Source organism: Mizuhopecten yessoensis, unplaced genomic scaffold, assembly GCF_002113885.1.
Source record: "Mizuhopecten yessoensis strain PY_sf001 unplaced genomic scaffold, ASM211388v2 scaffold9399, whole genome shotgun sequence".
NCBI classification, from domain to species: Eukaryota; Metazoa; Mollusca; class Bivalvia; order Pectinida; family Pectinidae; genus Mizuhopecten; species Mizuhopecten yessoensis.
This window is the reverse complement of record NW_018408028.1, coordinates 369,960-392,394: the sequence shown is the minus strand read 5'-3', so window position 1 is coordinate 392,394 and position 22,435 is coordinate 369,960. Positions and strand designations below refer to the sequence as shown.

Sequence of the window (22,435 nt, the reverse complement as noted above, 5' to 3'; positions counted from 1 at the left end):
GATCTCTTAGTCACTGCAATATCAATTTGTCCATGCGATAGTCCATACAGACAGACCAACTAAAGAGCTTTTGTTCTAATTTGAAAACTTTAATCGAAACTTTGGCTTAACGACCTTCCCCTCTCAGACGTGCACGGAGAATAGCACGTACTGCGTGCAAAACAAGCGTCCGGGCTACCATGATTACTTCAAATGTCGTCTGCGAGTTTGTTGAAGTGTATACTCCGGTGGCCTTTTCGTGACGTCATCAGAGAGTCGATGAAGAAATAGCTGTTGAGGTGAATTAGAATGAGGGGTAAAAAACTGTGAGATTTCCAAGACAAGATCAGATCTCGGAGACCCTCAAATCTTGTTAGAAAGAACAGAATACACCTGAGAATGCTGGTGATTGGTACGAAACTGTACTTATATCAGATCGACTTGCCAGCTTCTTCCGCATCGAAAGGCTGATTGAATTAAACCAACCTGGTAGCATTAAAATATGGTTAGTTCAAAGCATTGTCCTGACCTTGCTTAAATCATGTCTAATCATGGAAACGAAATCGTTTTGTTTTTCTGGAATTCTTCTCTCGTTATAAAACAATATTAGATTTGAATTTAAGGGCGCGTGTTGAACAGTACTGATCTCGTTTGCTATAGGGCAGCACATTAATTTGAGAACAAATTTGATATCAATTAATTGTTTGTGAAAGGAAAAATGAGCAATTTTCACATCTGTTTTGTTCATTGATTCGTATCTCCTTTCTCACGATATCAAGTAATTCTGGAAATAAAATCTTATTGGCTAACCTTCTCTAAGGATACTACTGTCACAAGGGAAACAATTTCACGGGAAAAAAACATGAATTTTGTCGAGAGTTCAACAAACGTTTATAATATTAGAAGCGTCTTTCCACGAAATATGGATTGTGTTTAATCAATGAAGTCCTTCTAGTCGGAGTTGTTAATGACTTGAAGACTTAATCAGTCACCCTGTATGTCCAAGTTTACGTTAATTTAATGCATGTTGGTGTTATTGCCAAATCTAAAATTACTTTTATTTTATTTTTATTAAACCTAATTGTAAGGTTTTTGTATATTGAAGCGGAGGTCAGTGTTAAATAGTTTAAAATTTGAATTTTAGCAAATGATTTCGTGAGAGTCTTAGTAAGGTTGTGTTGCGAAATGTAGCAGTTAATATTTAAATTCCGTCGGTTTTGTTAAGGACTGTGATTCTATAGGGTTAATATACATAGTACGTTGTATAGCATTCGATACACTCAGTATTCTTGTTTGTTGTTGAGAGGCAGTAGATATGTATCCCTTATAGTTGGCGTATACCTGCATTATTTCACATCGAATCGGAACAGGACTACATGTTCTCTTGAGCTGAAAATCAAACTCTGACTCATGTCTCCACGCCCACCCAATACAGGCAACAGAAAGACTGGTAATAAATCATAAAAATACTACGAAACTTCGGCGTTGAATAAGCGCATTGATAGTTTTGGCGGCAATTCTTCCGAACCTGTGACAAACGTACGCGAGGCTCGCCACGTCTCCCTGCTACCGTGGGAACATCGCTTGCTTACATTCAAGCTGTAGATAAAGGTCGAGCAGTTAAATATGGCGGAAGATGAACGTAGTCGATGATTTTGGCTTTGATTGTCTGTTACCGGAAGTCCCTCGGGTTGTCTGGGGAATCGGTATATCAAAATTTCACATAATTACGTAATCTGTATATGCATAAATGTGCATGTATTTCAGTGGTTCAAAATAGGGATTTCCAAACATTACAAATACACAATTATTATTTCTGTTGAATGGTTAACGCTGAATAGAGGGTTTTTTCCACACTATTATGCATTTCTTTTGGGTTTGTTATTCGATACACTACCCTATCATAGCAGTACGTTATTGAGGTACCCAGTATTCTGTTTCTTTTTTATGAAATTCTCTTCACATACTATCCTATAATGGCCTAAAATACCTAAATATAACGTCCATAACCATTATCAAACTCAACTGGTGAGTGTTTAATTTTGTTATAATATTCAATGGTTTAATCAATTTTATATTATCTCGTTCGAGATTTTAATGTCATTAAATAACTTGATTGTATAGAGGAGAGCCCTGTCGCGGGCCCCTTGGTGTGCGTGTCAGAGCGGAACCCGGTATTGATACGGTGTGCAGTGTCATGTGTGTGAACACACCACAAAGCGAATTAAGTAATTGCATTGATTACCCAATGCTTAATGAAATGAAAGATAAATGAAACTGCTGCTAAATTGGTATAGGAGAATACATACATATTTATAGATATTTGTATATATGTTTATATATTTCTGTCCGCAGGCGATCATATATATATACATATATACACACACTCTCACTTTTATAGATATTGATATATATTACTCTGTCGGTAGGCGATAGCTATTTGGAAATGTCATATCATACACGGGCACACCAAATGCTTAACTGCAACAGGAATTGCTATAGATAATAAGTCTGTGTCGTTTTGAAGCTTGTACTTGGTGTTCCGATATATATGCGCGTATAACACAACTCCGGTTGTCACTGTTGACGGTGTGAACGGATCCCCCGGATGTACCCACCTATCGAAATAGATATACATTGTGCACCTACAGCGATCGGTACGGCTGTATCGTGTATGTGTTTCTCTTGAAGTATCACCGCAACTTGTTGATTTTATAGTTTACTGATAATAACTACTTTGTAGGAATTCTTTTTTTGTATTGTACGGATTATGACTTTTTTCAATTCTGAGTGTTTGTTTTCAAAACTATGTTTCAAGTTATTTTCAAATATGTTGGTGTACCCTATAACATCATTATAAGACAGTGGTGTAATTTTCTCTTGTAATATGCCATTTAACGTGCAAAAGTATGTCTACCTCATTAAAAAAAAAAATCCTTGTTACAATGATCTTTTTATTCAATTTTGTCTGTTTTTCTTACTTTTCCAGACCATGAGATAAGTCAGGAAAGCGTATGGAGTTACACAACCACTATGGGAAAGAGAAAGAAAGAAGTTACCCCCGTTCCGTGATAAGTACTGTGTTTCCCAGCCGAGGATAAGACACTGCTGTGATACAGACACACACGTGTCAATATGATATTGAGGCTTCCAAAGTGCGCTCATCACTTCCGGTTTCCAAATACTTAAACGCAATGACGTTTCTGTTTGATGCCCAACTCTGTGATATGAATATGGTTAAAACGTCAGTATGACCCTGGTTATTGCTATCAGTGATACAAAAGGATAATTGTTTATGTGTATCTGATTATTCCGTTCGGAGTTATAAAAGGATAATTATTAATTATAGTGAGTTCAATGAAAATAAAGCTTGGGAATTTTTTCCGGGTGTTTTAAAACAAAATATAAACCGAGATGTCGATGAACACACTTGACGCGGATAACCGTGTAATTCTCAACGTCGGTGGTATACGGCATGAAACGTACAAAGCCACTCTTAAGAAAATTCCGGCCACACGTCTGTCAAGACTGACCGAAGCATTGGCCAATTATGACCCTGTGTTGAATGAATACTTCTTTGACAGACACCCAGGAGTGTTTGCTCAAATCCTGAACTATTATCGGTCCGGGAAGCTCCATTATCCCACGGACGTGTGTGGTCCATTATTCGAGGAGGAATTAGAATTCTGGGGACTGGATTCGAACCAGGTGGAGCCCTGTTGTTGGATGACGTATACGTCACATAGAGACACACAGGATGTGTTAGGGATTTTGGACAGACTCGATCTGGATACGGACAAACCCACTGAGGAAGACATTATGAAGAAATTTGGGTGGGAGGAGGAATATCGTACAGGCGAACTGAACTGTTGGCAACGGATCCAGCCGAAAATATGGGCGCTCTTCGACGAACCTTACTCCTCATCGTCGGCAAAGGTATTATTGTTATTGATATCTTTTAACTTGGTTATATTTAAGCTTAAACGTTTAGTTTTATCTATGTTAATCCCGTTACAAGGGAGCTTTCTCGGCTTCTGGTAGCGCCTGCCATCGGTACCAATATTTGCTTACCATAAATGGAAAGGATACAGTACATTTCAATAAAAAAATTCTCGGATTGCTATCAAAATAGCATCTCTTACTCAGACTGTGTACAAGGTTTAAAACATCTCGAGAAAGCATTGTATGATTAAGTTCCTTTTATATGCCTTCAGAATTATTCTATGTACTGAACGACGCGTAAAGCATTAGCCCAAAGCTACTCTAACACTTCCGTGACATTGTCAGATACCTAGCACCATGTCGGTTATAACAAGTCCTAGTAAACAAATATTGGTCATTATATTAAACTAAATTAAGTCATTAGAACTTTTTAGACTTTAAAACTTGTTGATTTGGTTTTAAGCAACTAGGACTCCATGCTTGCGATCCGTTACTCCCATTTGTAATCAGAAATACTAGGCTAACTGCAATACTATGTATACAAACTGAAGAACCGGTATTTTAGCATAAATCTAAACCTATCAATAAGTACCGAGACCATCGTGTGGGGTTGTAAGGTTGTTCCGCGTGGGTAAGATAAGGCTCGGCTATCATATTGTCAAAGTGTCTGTGTTCTTGTTTTAATGTTTACGACCCTTATATTCTTGTATAACAAAGTTAGTGAGGGTTGATAGCACTGCTGCCCAATTCCGGTTTATCGACCACTAAATGGTGTCTTCGGCATATCTGAAGGAAATCTGAAATTCTCTTCTACTATTTACCTGTCGCTGTTAAACCAAAACGAGACTTATTTTCTATAGTTGATTTTTACAATCGTTGTGAACCAAAGCTAACACTGACTTGCTTTAGATAATTTGACAATATCCATGAAACAGACATAAGCATGTCTTGATATTGTAACCTCGGTCGTTAACGGGTTTGTATTTGGCGTACGGTTAGTTCCTTTCTTGAATTGAATTATTCTTCTTTCCTCCAAAATAAATTGAAATACTTCATTAGTTTTAAATTGTATATCCCTATATTCCAGTGATTACTTTTATTGTTTAATTAATAAACGAGTTTATCAGGTGTTTATATTATGGAAATGCTTTTAATTTGTCTTAAGATAGTGATGCTTACGAAATGATTTTTCCATGAACAATATTTTTTAATTGTATATTTCTTCAGATCATTTGTCAATTAATACTTATTTCCTTGTAGATCACATATATATAGTGTTTATATGTATCACGTTTGTACTGATATATATCACATATATACCGATATTTATCTCATATGTACCGATATATATCACAAATGTACCGATTTTTATTACATACTTACTAATAAATACGGGTTGTTTGTATATGCGATCGCCGTATCACATCCCAAACCCGAATCAGCCCTCTCCGTATCAGCCCGCAAAACCCGTATCACACCCCATTTGGATTTTTTTTCAATATTTCAAAAAAGATAAATAGATCATAAGATAGTAAATCATTCCGTATTTCAATAGGAAGTATGTAATAAACAGAATAAAACATGCCCTTTTCCATATCATACCCAGTATCAACCCTCGACCAATATCAGCCCTCAGGCCTTCGGGCTGATATTGGTCGAGGGTTGATATTGGGTATGATATGGAAAAAGGCATGTATTATTCTCTATATATCACCTATGTACCGATGAGTATCTGAAACGTTCCGATATATATCACACATGTGCCGATATATTCAGATATTTACTGATATATATATCACAAATGTACCGATTTATATCGGAAAGTCCCGATATATATCACGTATGTGCCGACATCATCTTTGTACCGATATATATCACATATGTATCGATACTTTATCTTTACAACATTGAGGTTCTACTTATTCGGAAAAATATGTGAAAAAATCGCATGTTTTGAGCTATATTCATATGGGATATAATTAAGAGCATGCGTTAAGATATGACGTGACAGTATTGGGACAAAGACATATATTGCCTTGTCAGCTAGCACGCTCGCTCACTTACACGCGTAACGTCAATGCTCGTGTCGTTGATAAAGTGTACGTAAGAAGTCTATGTATAAAGTGTATTAAAATATCTAAATTCAACATTTACTGAAATAGTTCAAAGGTAAAGTATTATTAAGTTCTTCTACGATAAGACAAAATAGTCGTATGATGAAGTGTATTAACATGTACTTAAACACTCAAATGATTAATTATTGAAACAGTCATTATAAAGTGTGGGCAAGTCTCATTATACAGTGTACTTAAATGGCTTTGTACACTTATTCTAAAAGTAGTCTTTTGATAAAGTATACTAAAATTGATATGATGTTCAATGTACTGAATATTCTCAAAATAAATGTCAATATGTTGAACATGTTTTATCATAAAAGTGATAAAATGGCCTTGTAAGGGCGTTTACTTGTACTTAAACAGCCGCTAAGTGTTCAAACACAGCCGTGTGATAAACCGTGTGAAAACAGCCTGATTATAAAGGACACAGAATAGTCTTAAGAAAAAATAAACTAAAATTAGATACGGAATTATCATAAGGTAAAACAAACAAAGATGAAATACAAAATAGTATTATAGTAACATAAACTAAGAGAGGATACCAAATAGGTTTAAGGTAAAATAACTAAGATAAAACACAAAATAGTCTTATGATGAAATAAATTTAAATAAATAAATAAAATAGTCTTATGGTAAAATAAACTAAGAATAAGATACGAAATAGTTTTATGGTGAAATAAATTAAGATTGGACACAAAAAAGTCTTATTGTAAAATAAACAAAGATAAGATCTAAAATAGTATTATGATAATAAACTGAGATAGTGCTGTGGCAAAGTGAATTAAAGTAGTCTTATTATTTGTAAGATAACAGTTTTATGTCTTAGTGTACTAAAAAGCGTAACAACAAATATAAACTGAAGCTTAAGTGTATTAAAAAATTATAGGATCAAGTGGACTGAAAATCTAACTTTAAAGTGTTTTAAAATATTCATATGATACATTTTACGAAACTAGACATTTGGCAAAGCTGTGAACGTAACGGTTAACAATCAATACTATATCTGCTTGTTGATTTGTTTCTTTTCTTTTCTTTTTCATTTGAGTTATTTTATTTCTTTTTGGGTTTTTTATTACTAAGTATGTATTTGGAAGTTATTAACACTATCACGTGACACCTTAGTCATAATCAGAAATGAATGATTTCACCGTCAGTTTCAAGAGTTATCTCCCATGAGAAATATTTTGAGTAGCATCGGTCTGACATCAAAAAACCTTCAGCAAAGCTATGTACACCCCTCAGTGGGGAGTTGGTCGCCTAAATAAATCCCGTCTCTCCTTAAAATAACACCCTCAAAACATTAAAATAACACCCCAAAAACATTAAAATAAACCCCGTCTCTCCTTAAAATAACACCCCGTCTCTCCTTAAAATTGTGACGAACAGCTAAACGCTAACTTCCTAATTCGAAGTCGTATGGGAAGCTTGTCATAGTAGAATTCTCGGTGTAAATTTGCTGTTTTCCATTTATCCCAAGATATTGATATAATTTCACATCCACATACATTTCTTAACCACACTCAGATTAATGGTCATATACAAAATTTATGAACCACATACTTAGATTAATGATTATATAAAAAGTACCTCAACCATACACTTTGATTAATGGTAAGATACAAAATGTCTTAACCAAACAGTCTGATGAATGGTTCTAACCCCACACATTCAGATTAATAGTTATATACAAAATGTCTTAATCACATACTAAGATTAATGATTATAAACAAAATGGCTGAACTACACAATCAAATTAGTGATTATATATATATAAAATTCTGAACCACTCACACAAATAAATGAATACATATAAAATTCTTAACCGCATACTCATATAAATGGGTATATACAAAATATCTAAACCAAAATCCGTGGTTGATAAGTATGTGCACAAGTCTATTCCACACATTCAGATGAATGATCGTATAAAATTGTCTAATCTACACACCCAGATTTATATATATAAACACAAATGTTAAACCGCCATCTCAGGGTCGAGCCCAATCATGTTAACCTACATTCTGATATGGTTCCTACGCTAGATACTGACATATTCCTATCACAAACACTTGGGTATTTTTCATTGTCCTTAGAGAAAAGCTACCTCGCGTCTACTTTAATTTGAGCAAGACCTGACTTTGAACGTTAACTACAGTCATGACCACAGATTTTTGTGTTACACTGATTCTATGATAGTCTCAGCATCCTGTCTCTCAAGGTCCATTACGAATTTCGGCTGACAATATCATTCTTTCAAGGTCAAGATCGTTTAATTTGTTAAAGCTCTCTTTTTCAAAATGTTATTCCGTGTTCATATTTTACATTCCCAATGGGCACTGATCGTGGTTTGTTAAATCCAGACAAATATGTAATTTAACATTGTCTAACATGGCTCTTCCCTCAGCTAACATGGTGCCACGTACAGGTGTTCTGTGTTTGAAGTACCTTATCGTCTTTACTTTCGTTTTGACTATAGTTTGTATTGATGTCAACGTGAATGCTTTGCCATGCTGTTTGTGTCTGTCCAAATGTCTCATTGTCTGTTTCCACTACTAAACGCGTATGTTAGTATTGATTTTGTTTATGAATTGAGTACATATTCTTCCTGCTATTGTTTTCGGGCGTTCTGTCTTCCCAATTTGTTCGTTATACATCTGAGATATTCTGTGTTTCCCAGTCGCCTTGTTTACAGTTGTTACGTTTTTGCTCTTCAGCTCGAATAATTCGATACACAATCCCAGTTCTGATAAGTCGATACACAATCCAAGTTCTCATAAGTCGATACACAATCCAAGTTTTCATAAGTCGATACACAATCCTAGTTCAAACAGACTCATATCTCAGCTGTGTCGTTGTCTGTCCGAATTTAAGTCAAAGTCATGTTTAAAAGGTTAGTGTGACACTTAGAGGCTACCATTGATTGTATACGATGGACTTTAATCACCCACGAGGTATCTATTGTCTGTATGGCCAGTGTTACGGTACTTGTGATTGCACAGATTTGACTTTACACTACACTTCCCTGTTACATGTAAAAAACAAATGTCCTTTTTTCTTTACCCGTAAACTTTAGAAGATTTCTGTAACCCGAAAGGTCCATTTCTGCCACAGTTCGACTAGTGTATAAACTTCATTAAACGGTTTTGGTTAAACATATGTGTTCATCAATAATGTCGAAAATGTCATACCATTGCAGTAGAGAGATGTCACACAATCTCTTGGTCGTTGTTTATCACGTTGTCTTATTCTCATTAGTTCGTTTTCATATTCTAAATAGGAAAACTCGTTTTCTTTTCAGAACTTGAAATCCAACTAACTCGAGGTTGTTAAATACGATATACAACAATCCTTTATTGTGTACTCTCTATTGGACAAGGAACGCTGTTCACTTAGCAATGCAATGTAAGGATTAGACGCCGACCCAGTAACACAATGGAAACACTGGTCCATCGAGTACCGCTTGTTGCTTGGTAACGAGGTTTGGACGCAGTGTTGAAAAACCGCTTCTGTGAGGGGCTTGGTGTGGTGTTTCTTAAACTTGTTTCCGCAACAATGTTTAATTCGCGCTTTAATTTGACTTCAAATGTCATAATAATAACAATGCAAAATAACGTGTCTTTATCGGGTTCTTTTATGCTATGTCTTAATAAGGATATTTTATGATATGTCTAAATACGAGTCTTTTATTCTATGTCTTAATAAGTGTCGTGTTATTTTATGTCTTAATAAGGGTCTTGTATGGAGTGTCTTAATGAGTGGACTAACGATATTTTAATGGCTGTCTAAAATGAAGGTTTAGCTTGTGTCTTTTATGCGGTGTCTTAATTGGTGTATTTCTATGTCTTAATGAGTTTATGACTAGGTGTCCAGTATTGAGTGTCTTGAATATGGGTGTTAAATGTGTCTTAATGAGTGTCTTCCTTAGTCTTGCAAACAGTGTCGTAATGAGTGAATGAGTTTTAAACGAGACTAAATGGAGGTATTGTATAAAGTAAATTTAAGAGAAAATATGGTATGGTGTCTTTATATCTAATAAGTGTCTTTCGACGTGACTAAATAAGTGTTGTTTGTAGTGAATTGAAATCTTACATAATGCTTGTTTTTGTAGTGTCTTCATGCGTGTTATATAGTGTCTTAATGCGTGTTATATAGTGTCTTCATGCGTGTTTTTATAGTGTCTTAATGAGTGTTTTGTAAAGTGTCTAAAAGGGTGTTTTATGTAGAGTATTCAAATGAGTCTCTTGCTGTGTCTTAAAATATCTCACTAGATGTCTTATTTATGGTGTCTTTATGGTGTCTTTATGGGTAGTTGGTAAACATCATCTTACGAGGTGTCAAGGAGTGTCTATAGATGAGTGTGTTAATGGGCTTTAATGAGTGTGTTGTGTATAGTTTTCTACAAAGTGTCATACAGTGTTTTAATTATTACCTGTCTGATATAGTATACAGTTAAAGTATGGGGTTGAGGGATATAGCAAGTTTCTGGGGTCCCGAGAACAGGTATATTTCCCGAGGCGAAGTCGAGGGAAATAGGCATGGTGAAGGGACACCAGAAACCTGCTATATCCCTCAACCCCATACTCTAACCGTTTTATTATACCGATACCCACTGGAGTGATAGTTTTAACTAGAAAATATTTATAAACCATAAGCTGTATAGCTTCACGTCCTAGCTACCCCTTTCTGGCAATGGATCAAATTCTTCCGAGTTCGGTAGCAAGCTCCGCCCACCTCGCGCGTCGCTTCCGAGTTCGGTAACAAGCTCCGGCCACCTCTCGCCTGATTGGCTCGACGGAAACACGCGATTGTAGGTGTGTTTTAGTTCCCAGACTAAAACACAGGATTAAAACACAGTCAGGCAAAAGTGGGGATATGTTCGATTTAACCAATTACTTTTATATAGAGTAAATAAAGTAGAGGTATGATAATGAGTAATAAGTCTGACTTAGTGAGTGTATTAATGAATATCTTGTATTGAGTTTAGGAACATATTGAGTCTATTGATGGAGTTAACTAATACATTGAAAGTTATGGAATGTAGAAAAAAACACTTATTTACATTGTATGTGCGTTTATTTTTTGGGAATATAAAACGGGAATGAGCAATGATAAATAAAACCCATTTCGACGCGTGAGTTGATTATCTTTTCTATATTCTACCGTATTATACCAACCTATGTTAATAGTATCTATTCTGCCACGTCAAAACATAACGGTATGTGTTTCGTATTTAACCAAATTATTTAAATTAGGTTGTTCTTTTGTGGCTTTAAATTATTCTTTTCTCGTTTTGCTTCCTCCCGCCTGATTATTTTAAAACAGTTTTGTTTTCATATGTATAAAGATAAAGATGAACAATACGATGCTAATCGCTGCTCTTATAGACTAACAACAAACTCTGTTTATTGTCTTAGTTAATTAAGTTAGCAGTAAATAAACCATATTAAAATTCACAGATCACAACCATTAATGAGAAGTTTAAATTGAATGGAATTACACACAATCTGTCGTCAAATCGTTCAATGATAAATATAAAATAATGATGTCAATTATCTCCCCTTTAATGCTGTTGTATTTAATCGCGTAATTTGTTCTGGACGTTTTTGCATAGCTGTTGTTTAATAAAGATGAAAATAAACTATGAGCGGGAAATAAATAGATTTGGATATCGGATAACTCAGATGATTATTTTTTCATTGAAATTTAGGTAGAACAGTAATAACCAGAAATATAGTTACATTATCCAGTTATCTCCAGTATATTGAAGAGGACCCCACAGGGAATGTGTATGTAACAGATAAATTGATAAAATATTGGGTTGGGGATATAAACCTACTTTCCTTGACGTTTTACTGAATACCGAGATACAATATGATATTTTGTTACCTTTTTAAGACATAAAGTAAGTTATATGATACGATCTGGGTGGATAATTAAATCAGAATCCCTCACTTAGCTGTAATTATCATAGTAAAAGTTGCTCCAAATGCTTGAATTCTACTGCAATGTAAAATTAACTATTAATATGCCATATGTATTTCCACACTGCTTATCCTTAAGCTAGGTCCTACAGAAGCCATTTCAATGACGCTTAGCTGTGATGTTATAGGAATACATGTGCTTTACATGTGCTTTACTTGGTCCATGGTTGTGTTGCTTACTGAAACGTTTATATTGTATTTACCCCTATTTACTTCCAGTGAAGGCTGTCAAGTGATGGTGTGTGAAGTTAAATAATATTGAATGGCTAGATGCAAGATTAGGGTAGCTCAGGTAAACACAACATATCTATGAAGTATTATAGTCTATCTCATATTTGTAGGTAAGGAGGAGATCGGGGTAACTAAATAATATAGTCTATCTCATATTTGTAGGTAAGGAGGAGATCGGGGTAACTAAATAATATAGTCTATCTCATATGTGTAGGTAAGGAGGAGATCGGGGTAATTAAATAACGCTTTATAATGTCATTTTGTATATAGTAATGTAAGTTCTTATATAAAACCGTATGCTAATGAGAGGGCTGGATTTATGCAATGATGTAGTGTTACTTTGTACTATAAAATATGGAGAGGGGTGGAGTAGTTATGTTATGTTGTTTAGTGATATTTCGTACTATAAAATAAGGAGAGGGGCGGAGTACAGGTATGTTATGTTGTATGGGGATATTTTGTACTATAATATATGGAGAGGGGCGGAGTAGAGGTGTGTTATGTTGTTTAGTGTTATTTTGTACTATAAGATAAGGAGAGAGGCGAAGTAGAGGTATGTTATCTTGATTAGTGATATTTTGTACAATAAGATATGGAGAGGGGCGGAGTAGAGGTGTGTTATGTTGTATAGTGATATTTTATACATTAAAGTAGGGGGATGAAATACTTTAAGATGCTTTATTTTTTCGAGAGAAGTAGGTTAAATGCATTTAGTCGTATGGAAGAATTTATATACGTTATTCATCTCACTGTCATGTGTTACATTTTCACCTTTAGCTGTTAAGTGATATATACGAAGTTCTGTACAGGTTTCGACCTCTAAACGGAACGTGATAAAGAATAGGTCAATGATATTGGAATATACATTTAAACCATAACATTAATGTTATTTCCATGTCTGATCATTCAGATTATCATACAAAGGATTAGGCTAAATAATATATGTTCCAGGGACCCCTACTGACCTTAGTTCTACCTCCGACCCTCACAATTTCATCTCGTTTGAACGATGTGACACCCCTCTATTTCATGGGCAGGTATCAAAATAAAATTTAAATCATATGTTATTACTCAAAACGCCAAACAGTATAAGGAAAAAAATGAATGTAACTGGTCTTAATAATAATGTTTTAATATTTTTTGTAATTTGCTAAATTATCCTCCCCCAACTCTTAAAAACGGTAAATATATAAATCCCAAATCACCTACCCTATTTTTAGCTCACCTGGCCCGAAGGGCCAAGTGAGCTTATGGCATGGTGCGGCGTCTGTCGTCCGTCCGTCGTCCGTCCGGTGTCAACTTTTTACTTTAAACAACTTCTTCTCAGTAACTAAAAGGCCTCAAGTGATGATATTTGGCCAGAAGCATGCTTGGATGAAGGGCTACCAAGGTTGTTCAAATAAATGACTTTCATTTATTTTTAAGATCTCGGGGGTCAAATATGTAAAAATGTTTTAACAACTTCTTCTCAATAAACAAGAAGCCCAGGCTGATGATATTTGGCATGTAGCATGCTGGGATGAAGGGCTACCAAGTTTGTTCAAATGAATGACCTTGACCTACTTTCAAGGTCACAGGGGTCAAATGTCTTTAAATCTTCAAACAACTTCTATTCAATAACCAAAAGGCCAAGGGTACTGATATTGTGCATGTAGCATGCTGGGATGAAGGGCTACCAATTTTGTTCAACTGAATGACCTTGACCTACTTTCAAGGTCACAGGGGTCAAATGTCGTAAAATCTTCAAACCACTTCTTCTCAATAACCAAACCGCCGAGGATACTGAAATTGGGCCTGTAGCATGTTGGGATGAAGGGCTACCAAGTTGAATTATCTTGACCCACTTTCAACCTTATGTCCTTGTTCGATATTCAAGGTCACAAGCGTCATATGTTTAAATCGCTTAATAGGTTCTTATGAATCAAACACTGATATTCTGCCTGTTGCTGTATTTTAGTCCACTTTTAAGATTACAAGTGTGAAATTTATACCAGGTGAGCGATGCAGGCCCATTGGGCCTCTTGTTCACTCTTTTATGTTTAGGTTTTATCTTCACAACATAAGTACAGCCCCTTGTCTGAGATTCGAAAGTGTTGTTTTTAGCTCACCTGGCACGAAGTGCCAAGTGAGCTTATGCNAAAAAATAAGCATAAATAAATCTCATTTGGAATCCGACAAGTTGTACTGGGATGTTTTTTAATTTATAAGTTGATAATTTTATTATAAATTAAGTGATAAGGAAAATACGTTTTGATTATAATATCGTTAAACACTCACGAGTTTAAGGTGACATGTTGTTAATGAAACATTTCCGAGCACAGACAAGGCTTGACCTCCTTTGTAAAAAAAGTCACGTGCTAGTGTGACGTATGTTGTCGTGTATAGCTTACCGTAGCAGCTTTTAGGGCTGATGCTTAAATTGGTTCGTTGCGTACTAACTTAACAATTGGTACCTAATCGCATTTTCAGAACTTATGTTGGTTTATTTGTGTGTTCCCAGAGATGAGGGAAAGGACCACTACTGTGCTTAGTATTGTAACTTGACTGTTCTTATTATAATTGAAAACAAATGTTTCCCGCCTTTTTAAGATGGACAATTTGTGTTTCCGAAACACTACCATAGAACTGCTAATACTAATATGGTTTCTTTAAGTTTCTTTCATATTTGTTATTGCTTATTTCTTTTTATGTCATTTAATTTCTTTTAAAATTGATTTCGTTTGCCAAAATCGATGTATGTGTTATGCATATCATGACATAACTTGATGGTTTATCTTATTAATTAATGTTATTTTAACGTTTTTAAATCTTTCGTTTCATTTGATACTGATAATTATGTTAAATTGAGTTTTCACATGGTTGTCATTTTCTTGATTATTTAAATTTAACATTTTTTTTATTTATTAGTGTTGATTGTGTATTGTTGGTGTAATGATGGGCATAAAGATATTGATGTGGGCGTGACCATATGCGTGGTGACGTTATGTAGGCGTGACCATATGCGTGGTTACGTTATGAAGGCGTGACCATATGCGTGGTTTCGTTATGTAGGCGTGGCCATATGCGTGGTAACGTTATGTAGACGTGACCATATGCGTGGTTACGTTATGTACGCGTGTTTATGGGCGTGGTTACGTTATGTTGGCTTGGTAAATAATAAGCGGCCATGTAGATAATGCTCGATGTCTATCTTGCCATTACATTCAATCCAATAGAAGGTAAGTTAACATTCATCTTAAATTCAGCGTGTCTCGTCTGTAGTTTTTCGATATTTTTCTCCACAAATCGTCATAACTTTTATATGTTTTTAACCACATTTACAATGTCAAGTGCAAATACGTATACTACCCGCAACCTCACGAACTTGATGTTTGAGTTTTCTTTAAAGTCCATAAGAAATACACGTGTTGATGGGTGCTTGCTTTGCTTTTGCACTTTTAGCAGCCTTCAAGTGGACACAAAGGGACTTTGTGGTTCCTGCGATTGATTCCGTCACACGAAACACTTTACGCGTGGGACTATTCCTGTTTTCATAAATTACGTCTGATTTCAGGCATACGTACTTTGTAACTAGATCGATTATGCTTTATAGCTATGAAAATCCACGGATAGTAGGCAAAATACTCGCTTCCAGACGTATCAATAAGGAATAGATCTCGGTGACAAATTCTGACAAATAAAAATATGCGATTTGTGTTTAGAGTTATCTCCCTTAGATATAAGGCTACACCTCGCCTTGTATTATAGTTATCTCCCTTGAGGCTATAGGCTACCCCGTTAATCCGTGATTTGTGTTAGGGTTATTTAATTTAAATATATGGTTTACCTTACACTTTAAACCTGTGATTCGTGTAAGAGTTATTTCCCTTAAAATATGATACCCAACACTTTAATTAAGTGAAAACTATTAGAATTAACTCCCTCGACAAGCCTCTTATCTACATTATCTTATACCACATTATAACATTACTGTTTTCAACACATGCACTTTCTACTTTGAAGATTATCCATATCAAAATAACCTTTCATTAAAGATATGAGTTACTAAGGTAACTTTGTATAATATGTATACTTCTATGAACTGAAAACATATCTTATTGTTTTGAACAGGTTGGCGTTAAAGTCGGCTTTATAATTCATCAATCAGTTTTCTTAACAAAGATCTAGATTCACAGAAATATACAAGGATAATCGCTATTGAAAATCGTTTCGTCTCTCTACACCAGCGTCCAGACAGCGAGTAAAATTTGTCTACTGCCGTGGATATCAACATTCCAACATGTATTATAGTTTAAAAAGCGGGAAGTATCCCACGTGAAGTTGAGATCGGGTTTGTGAGGCTGCGCATCGTATAGATATAACGTTGTGATAGTCAGGGTAAAACACCCTTAGCGCCTGCTTAGGTTAGGCGGTGTGTTGTTCTACCTATTTCCTCCTGATTTGTTTGTGTTTTGTTTTGTTTTTTGTTTATCGCTTCTCCGCGACATTCCTTTAGTTAGTACCCAAATTCATCCTAATAGACATTACGCCAGTGTTGTGATTAACTGATTAAAACAATAATACTTGTATACAAAAACCCGTGAATCAGTAGTGATATCTGAGTAACCAATAGACTAAAACCCGGTAACATATCATACTGTATGTGTATCTGTTTTAGTAATGTAGACTAGAATAAATGTTGTAAAATATATATATGAACTGATTAATGTCATGTGTGAGGGAAAGAACCATTTTAGCCCCAAAAAATGCCAAGATGTACTTTTCAAATTGTTACTGAACATAAATATTTCTGAGGACATTTTGAATATAACATAAAAAAAACTATAGTGTAGTCATCTTTAATCATACATGTTGTAATATATAGGAACTTTTATATAGCTAGTACTTTTTTCCTCTGATGTACCAGTACCTATTATATTATAGACAGTTATTAGATATATAGATAAACCTGTTTTCTGTCATTGGTCATGGACAATGTTTAATACTTATATACATATATATATATATAAATGTTACACACTATCCTACAACACTAAGAACACGTTTGACCTTCATCAACACCACGTGTTCCTCGCCGACTGACCAACACACTAATAGACATAACACTAAGTTCCACAAGCAGTCGTGTTGCTCTGTGTAGCAGGGTGAAAATCGTCGACTTACATGGTAAGTGCTCTTGAACTTGCATTTGTTTTCTGTATTTAATTGTAAAATTTATTGTAAACAAGTTATGGCACACGAATCCTTAATGATAAAACTTAATTTAGATCCAGTGCAATCCAATTTCCTGCCAATTTCATTTCACGCAACAAAACCAGACCGGTTTTTTTTTTACATCTTCCTCCATGAGAATAGAAAATTTGGTGTATAAAGGACGGGAAGGCAGCTTGGTGATAAAAGATAAAAGCTTAGCACTGCTTATGTTCATGGGGAACATAATGGAAATTGTGTGTGCCCCTTAAAACAATTAAACTTATAACAAGAAACAAGCTGCCGTGTTCCAAGTTGTAGGTGTTCCAATGTACAGAGCGTTGCTAAACCGGTCAGAGGTCCTCTTATATATATATATAGCATCAATTACAATCTCGGCACCAGTACAGTCAATACACTGCACGAAGAAACATTATTAACTCATTCACCCCTGAATATTTAAACTGGACTTGCCTAGTTTTTGATTTGGTAAGGTCCAAATATGAATTTAGGGATGAATGAGCTAACTGCTTTACGCTTCTGGTTTTTAACAGCAGTGATTGATGACATTGATAATGGTTTTAGGATGATGCTACTTACCCATCATCAGAAGTAGACTTATAGGCCCTTGTGTATGACACTTTAGTCCGATAGCGCCACCAAAACACGATAAATTAATGATTTAGTACATCCCACGGAACCTTAGTATACCTGACACTTTCGTTCTTTGTCTTGAGACGTTTTAGTCTGGACACTTTGGTTTCTGTGTACGGTTGTGTAAGTGAAGACACTTCGGTATTTACAGTAATCGTTGTTAGCATAGGCATGCTGGTGTGTTTGTATAGCTTAACTCATTCACCCCTGAAGACACATTTGAACCCTTCCAATTCAAAGGTTGAAATAGTTCGTTATGAAAGCTCAGGGGTGAATGAGCTAACATTGGAATAGTTCATTATGAAATTTCAGAGATGAATGAGCTGACGGTGTGACCTTTGACACTGAGATTTTAGGAACGTGTAACTATGTCAATCGGCTAGCTGTGTAGCTTAGTTTAAATTATATTTTGTCCGTGTCCTGTCTTCATACAACTGTGATCTTAATCGTTGCAAAGACGTAAAACTATGAAAAAAAATCATCAAACATTTTTTGCAAGCGTTTTATACATTAAGATCGATATTCAAATAAACATGTAGGGCACTATATATATTGCGTCTGATATAGACTTTTATGGATAAAATTACAAATTATATTTTATAAGCATGTTTTTTTCAAACTTGAATTGATAGACAATCTTTTTTCATGATCCATGTTGCTCTTATTACTCAGTTAAACTATATAGAATAAGTAGGTCAATGCAAACATTTAGAGCATTAGTTATTGCGCACCTTCGCCATGTAAAAAAAATTTCAAAAGCTCTGGTAGATATAGATGAACTTTTTTGCTGGCCTCATTTGTCACTTCTGCTACAGAGAACAGCACAGATGAGCATATGCTTATCGCCATGTGTTTGTACATTGTATCTGATACGAAAACGTTCCCCTTTTTCCCTTACAATCATAGGCATTATTATATGACATTGTTACACACTAGCAGGGTACCGTTTCGTCCTCCAAGTTATTTGTTTCCATAGTTACAGTCATCAGTCACTTGTTGTCTCATGAAAGGAAATTTGAAGGAAACCAAAGCAAACTGGATCTAAACTGTGCTATAGGTTATAGTTGAATCATTTTGTTTTTGCGTGGCATACTTCATTTTTCAGCTGTATCGAATACAGAACAAATGCAAAGCTCAAGACATACCTTGCCGGGCATCGACGTTTATCCTGTAACGCAGAACAGGACGTTCCTGAAACGAATCTGATTGCAAATAATTGGGTTCTTCTTATCAAGATTACGCACCGTAAACAATCATGTATCTAGTTACTTAAACAGATAGCCAGCCCTGCTGTAAAGCATTACCCAAATATATTTATATTATAATTAACGGAAGGCAGCTAATCGTACTAAGCCAAATATTTCAGCAATTTTAAAAACTCTTTTGATGTTGTAAATTTACGGTTAACTGTCTGCGTTATGTTCACTTCATCAAATTTCAACTTGTGTAGATTTTTGTAGTTTTATTGATTTTTTTAAATACTCTGATAGTGGCTGTTGTGTTTAAGCGTGTATTGTGCCAATGTTTCGGTGTTATTGACTTAATAATGTCCTTTTCTCTTTGACATCTTTGTAGTGGCTGTTTCCTTCTAGGTGCACGATGTCTGAATCATTAAAATGGACTTGTTAACTGTCTCCTGTTTTACTTCTGTATTGGCGAGTGAATTACATAATATCTAATGCAATTAAAATGAATTAATTAATATGTTATATTTATTTTTAATGAGAAATATTATGATATAAGGTTATTATATTTATATTTAATAAGAAATATTGTGATATAAAGTTATTATATTTATATTAAATAAGAAATATTGTGATATAAGGCTATTATATTTATATTAAATAAGAAACATTGTGATATAAGGTAATGATATTTATATGTAATCAGAAACATTGTGATATCAGTTATGCCTTGATGTGAATGTTGTTTTTCCACACCAGGTTCTGTATGCTCTGTTATACATCGTAAACTGTGTCACTCCATTGCAGTGTGTATTACCGCTATCTTTACTCAGGATTTAAACCTGGTCTAATCCTAACTGTCACGTGTTTGACAACCAATCAAAACATTGCACTCGATATGTTTGATAAGGAACTGTTGGGGATGAAGTATTAAATATTCATTTTTATAGCACCTTAATATCATGAGCTCGAGTAACCAAATTATTTAATTTTAAGAAAATTTAGTTGAGTCTTAATATTTTGTGAGACAAATGCTTCGCGTTGAAAGTCGATTGCTTATTCAAATATAAATTGAATATTAATAATATTTTCACTGATACAATCTTTTTTTCTCTAGCTTATTATTTTCGATTTCAAATCCAGATTTTTGCAGATTTAGTGTTTTAAACATGATGGCAATGTCAAATCTTTTTTTCTTACAACAATGTAAAAGAAAAAATTACAAAATATAAAATAAGCTATTGATCAGGTCAGTTGGAACAGGTGGTGTTAACTCATTTGACCAGAGACAGGATAATGAGTTTAGAAACACTAATTACAGTACTGGTATACACAAATAAGGCGGACACTAGGAGCCGTGTCACTGTCGGATTTTAATGTCCATATTTGTGTCTCAAACGTGAGTTTGGTGTGCAAACGATATTCTCAAGCACGTGTGAATTGCAAAAGAAATCAATATGACACGAGAAGTTAATTCTTGTAACATATGTTGATTTCCTTATCATATATATGTATTGCCTTTCAGCATGATTTTTGATTTAGACAAATTTCATTATAATTTGCAATGGGATAAGGCACAAGTGACCCTAATTTATAAAATCTTCTCCCAAAAATATTTTACACAATGTACATGCATTATTAGAAACAGTAATATATAATAGCATAGCTTTGCACACTTTGAATATCGCTTCCTCTTTGGATTTGACCTCCATTTACATGCCGGGTGTCGTCGATGAGGTAGAAGACGATAAACCTTCGATGTAAATCTTTCCTTTGAACATATTTTGTTTTGGTTTAACGATTTTTAGTCATAGCTGGTGTTTCTGTACGATCCTACACGGCTACCATAGCTGGTTTTTCTGTACGGTCCTATACGGCTACCATAGCTGATGTTTCTGTACGATCCTACACGGCTACCATAGCCGGTGTTTCTGTACGATCCTACACGGCTACCATAGCCGGTGTTTCTGTACGATCCTACACGGCTACCATAGTTGGTGTTTCTGTACGATCCTACACGGCTACCATAGTTGGTGTTTCTGTACGATCCTACACGGCTACCATAGTTGGTGTTTCTGTACGATCCTACACGGCTACCCTAGCTGGTGTTTCTGTACGATCCTACACGACTACCATAGCTGGTGTTTCTGTACGATCCTACACGGCTCCCATAGCTGGTTTTTCTGTCCGGTCCTATACGCCTACCATAGCTGATGTTTCTGTACGATCCTACTCGGCTACCATAGCTGGTGTTTCTGTACGATCCTAAACGGCTACCATAGCTGATGTTTCTGTACGATCCTACACGGCTACCATAGCTGATGTTTCTGTACGATCCTACACTGCTACCATAGCTGATGTTTCCGTACGATCCTACACGGCTACCATAGCTGGTGTTTCTCTACGATGCTACACGGCTACCATAGCTGATGTTTCTGTACGATCCTACACGGCTACCATAGCTGATGTTTCTGTACGATCCTACACGGCTACCATAGCTGATGTTTTTGTACGATCCTACACGGCTGCCATAGCTGATGTTTCTGTACGATCCTACACGGCTACCATAGCTGGTGTTTCTCTACGATGCTACACGGCTACCATAGCTGATGTTTCTGTACGATCCTACACGGCTACCAAAGCTGTCGTTTGTGCCGTTAACGTAACATCTCCACTGATCACAAAATCAATATAATTATTTCTGTGCGGCGACGGGGACTGTCTCAACAGACATAAGTGAGCATGATATAATCCAATAGATAATGTTCGAGTAATTGTGTCAATATGTGTAGGTAAGTGTAAAGGTGGTCAAATGGCACAAAAAACAGTGAATGGTCATCAATGGTATAAGTAATCGTGGTCGACCTGAAAAGGTCGTTGACATTTCATCAACCATATGGAATTGTGTCAGTGGCCGACTAGTGTACATAAAAGAGCGCCTCAAAAGAAACCATCAATTTAATCACACATTTTCGAGCCAATGGGTAAACGTGGGTAGATGTTGCAGTGGTCGAGATGATTGGACTTAACAGACTATCTGGTGAAGATATACAACATACACGAGGACACCAGACTTCAAACATTTATAAATAGGTTTGCATTCTTTATCAATTATTTGGCAAGAATGTTGACCGCATCACGTATGCACCTTTTATAC

At 35.4% G+C, this 22,435-nt stretch overlaps 1 protein-coding gene across 10 annotated transcripts in view; it reads left to right on the top strand.

Moving 5' to 3' along the window:
• LOC110458020 (potassium voltage-gated channel protein Shaw-like) overlaps positions 1-22,435 on the top strand; it is a 154,543-nt gene that overhangs the window by 99,037 nt on the left and 33,071 nt on the right. For 8 of the 10 annotated variants that reach the window (XM_021509561.1, XM_021509558.1, XM_021509560.1 and 5 more), the window contains 2 exons: positions 2,969-3,915; positions 15,466-15,468. In XM_021509561.1, the coding sequence (XP_021365236.1) occupies positions 3,394-3,915; positions 15,466-15,468 (525 nt within the window). In that variant the 5' untranslated portion in view covers positions 2,969-3,393. Of the gene's footprint in view, positions 1-2,570; positions 2,652-2,968; positions 3,916-15,465; positions 15,469-22,435 lie in introns of those variants that run through there. The other 2 variants (XM_021509555.1, XM_021509557.1) reach the window with 2 other exon arrangements.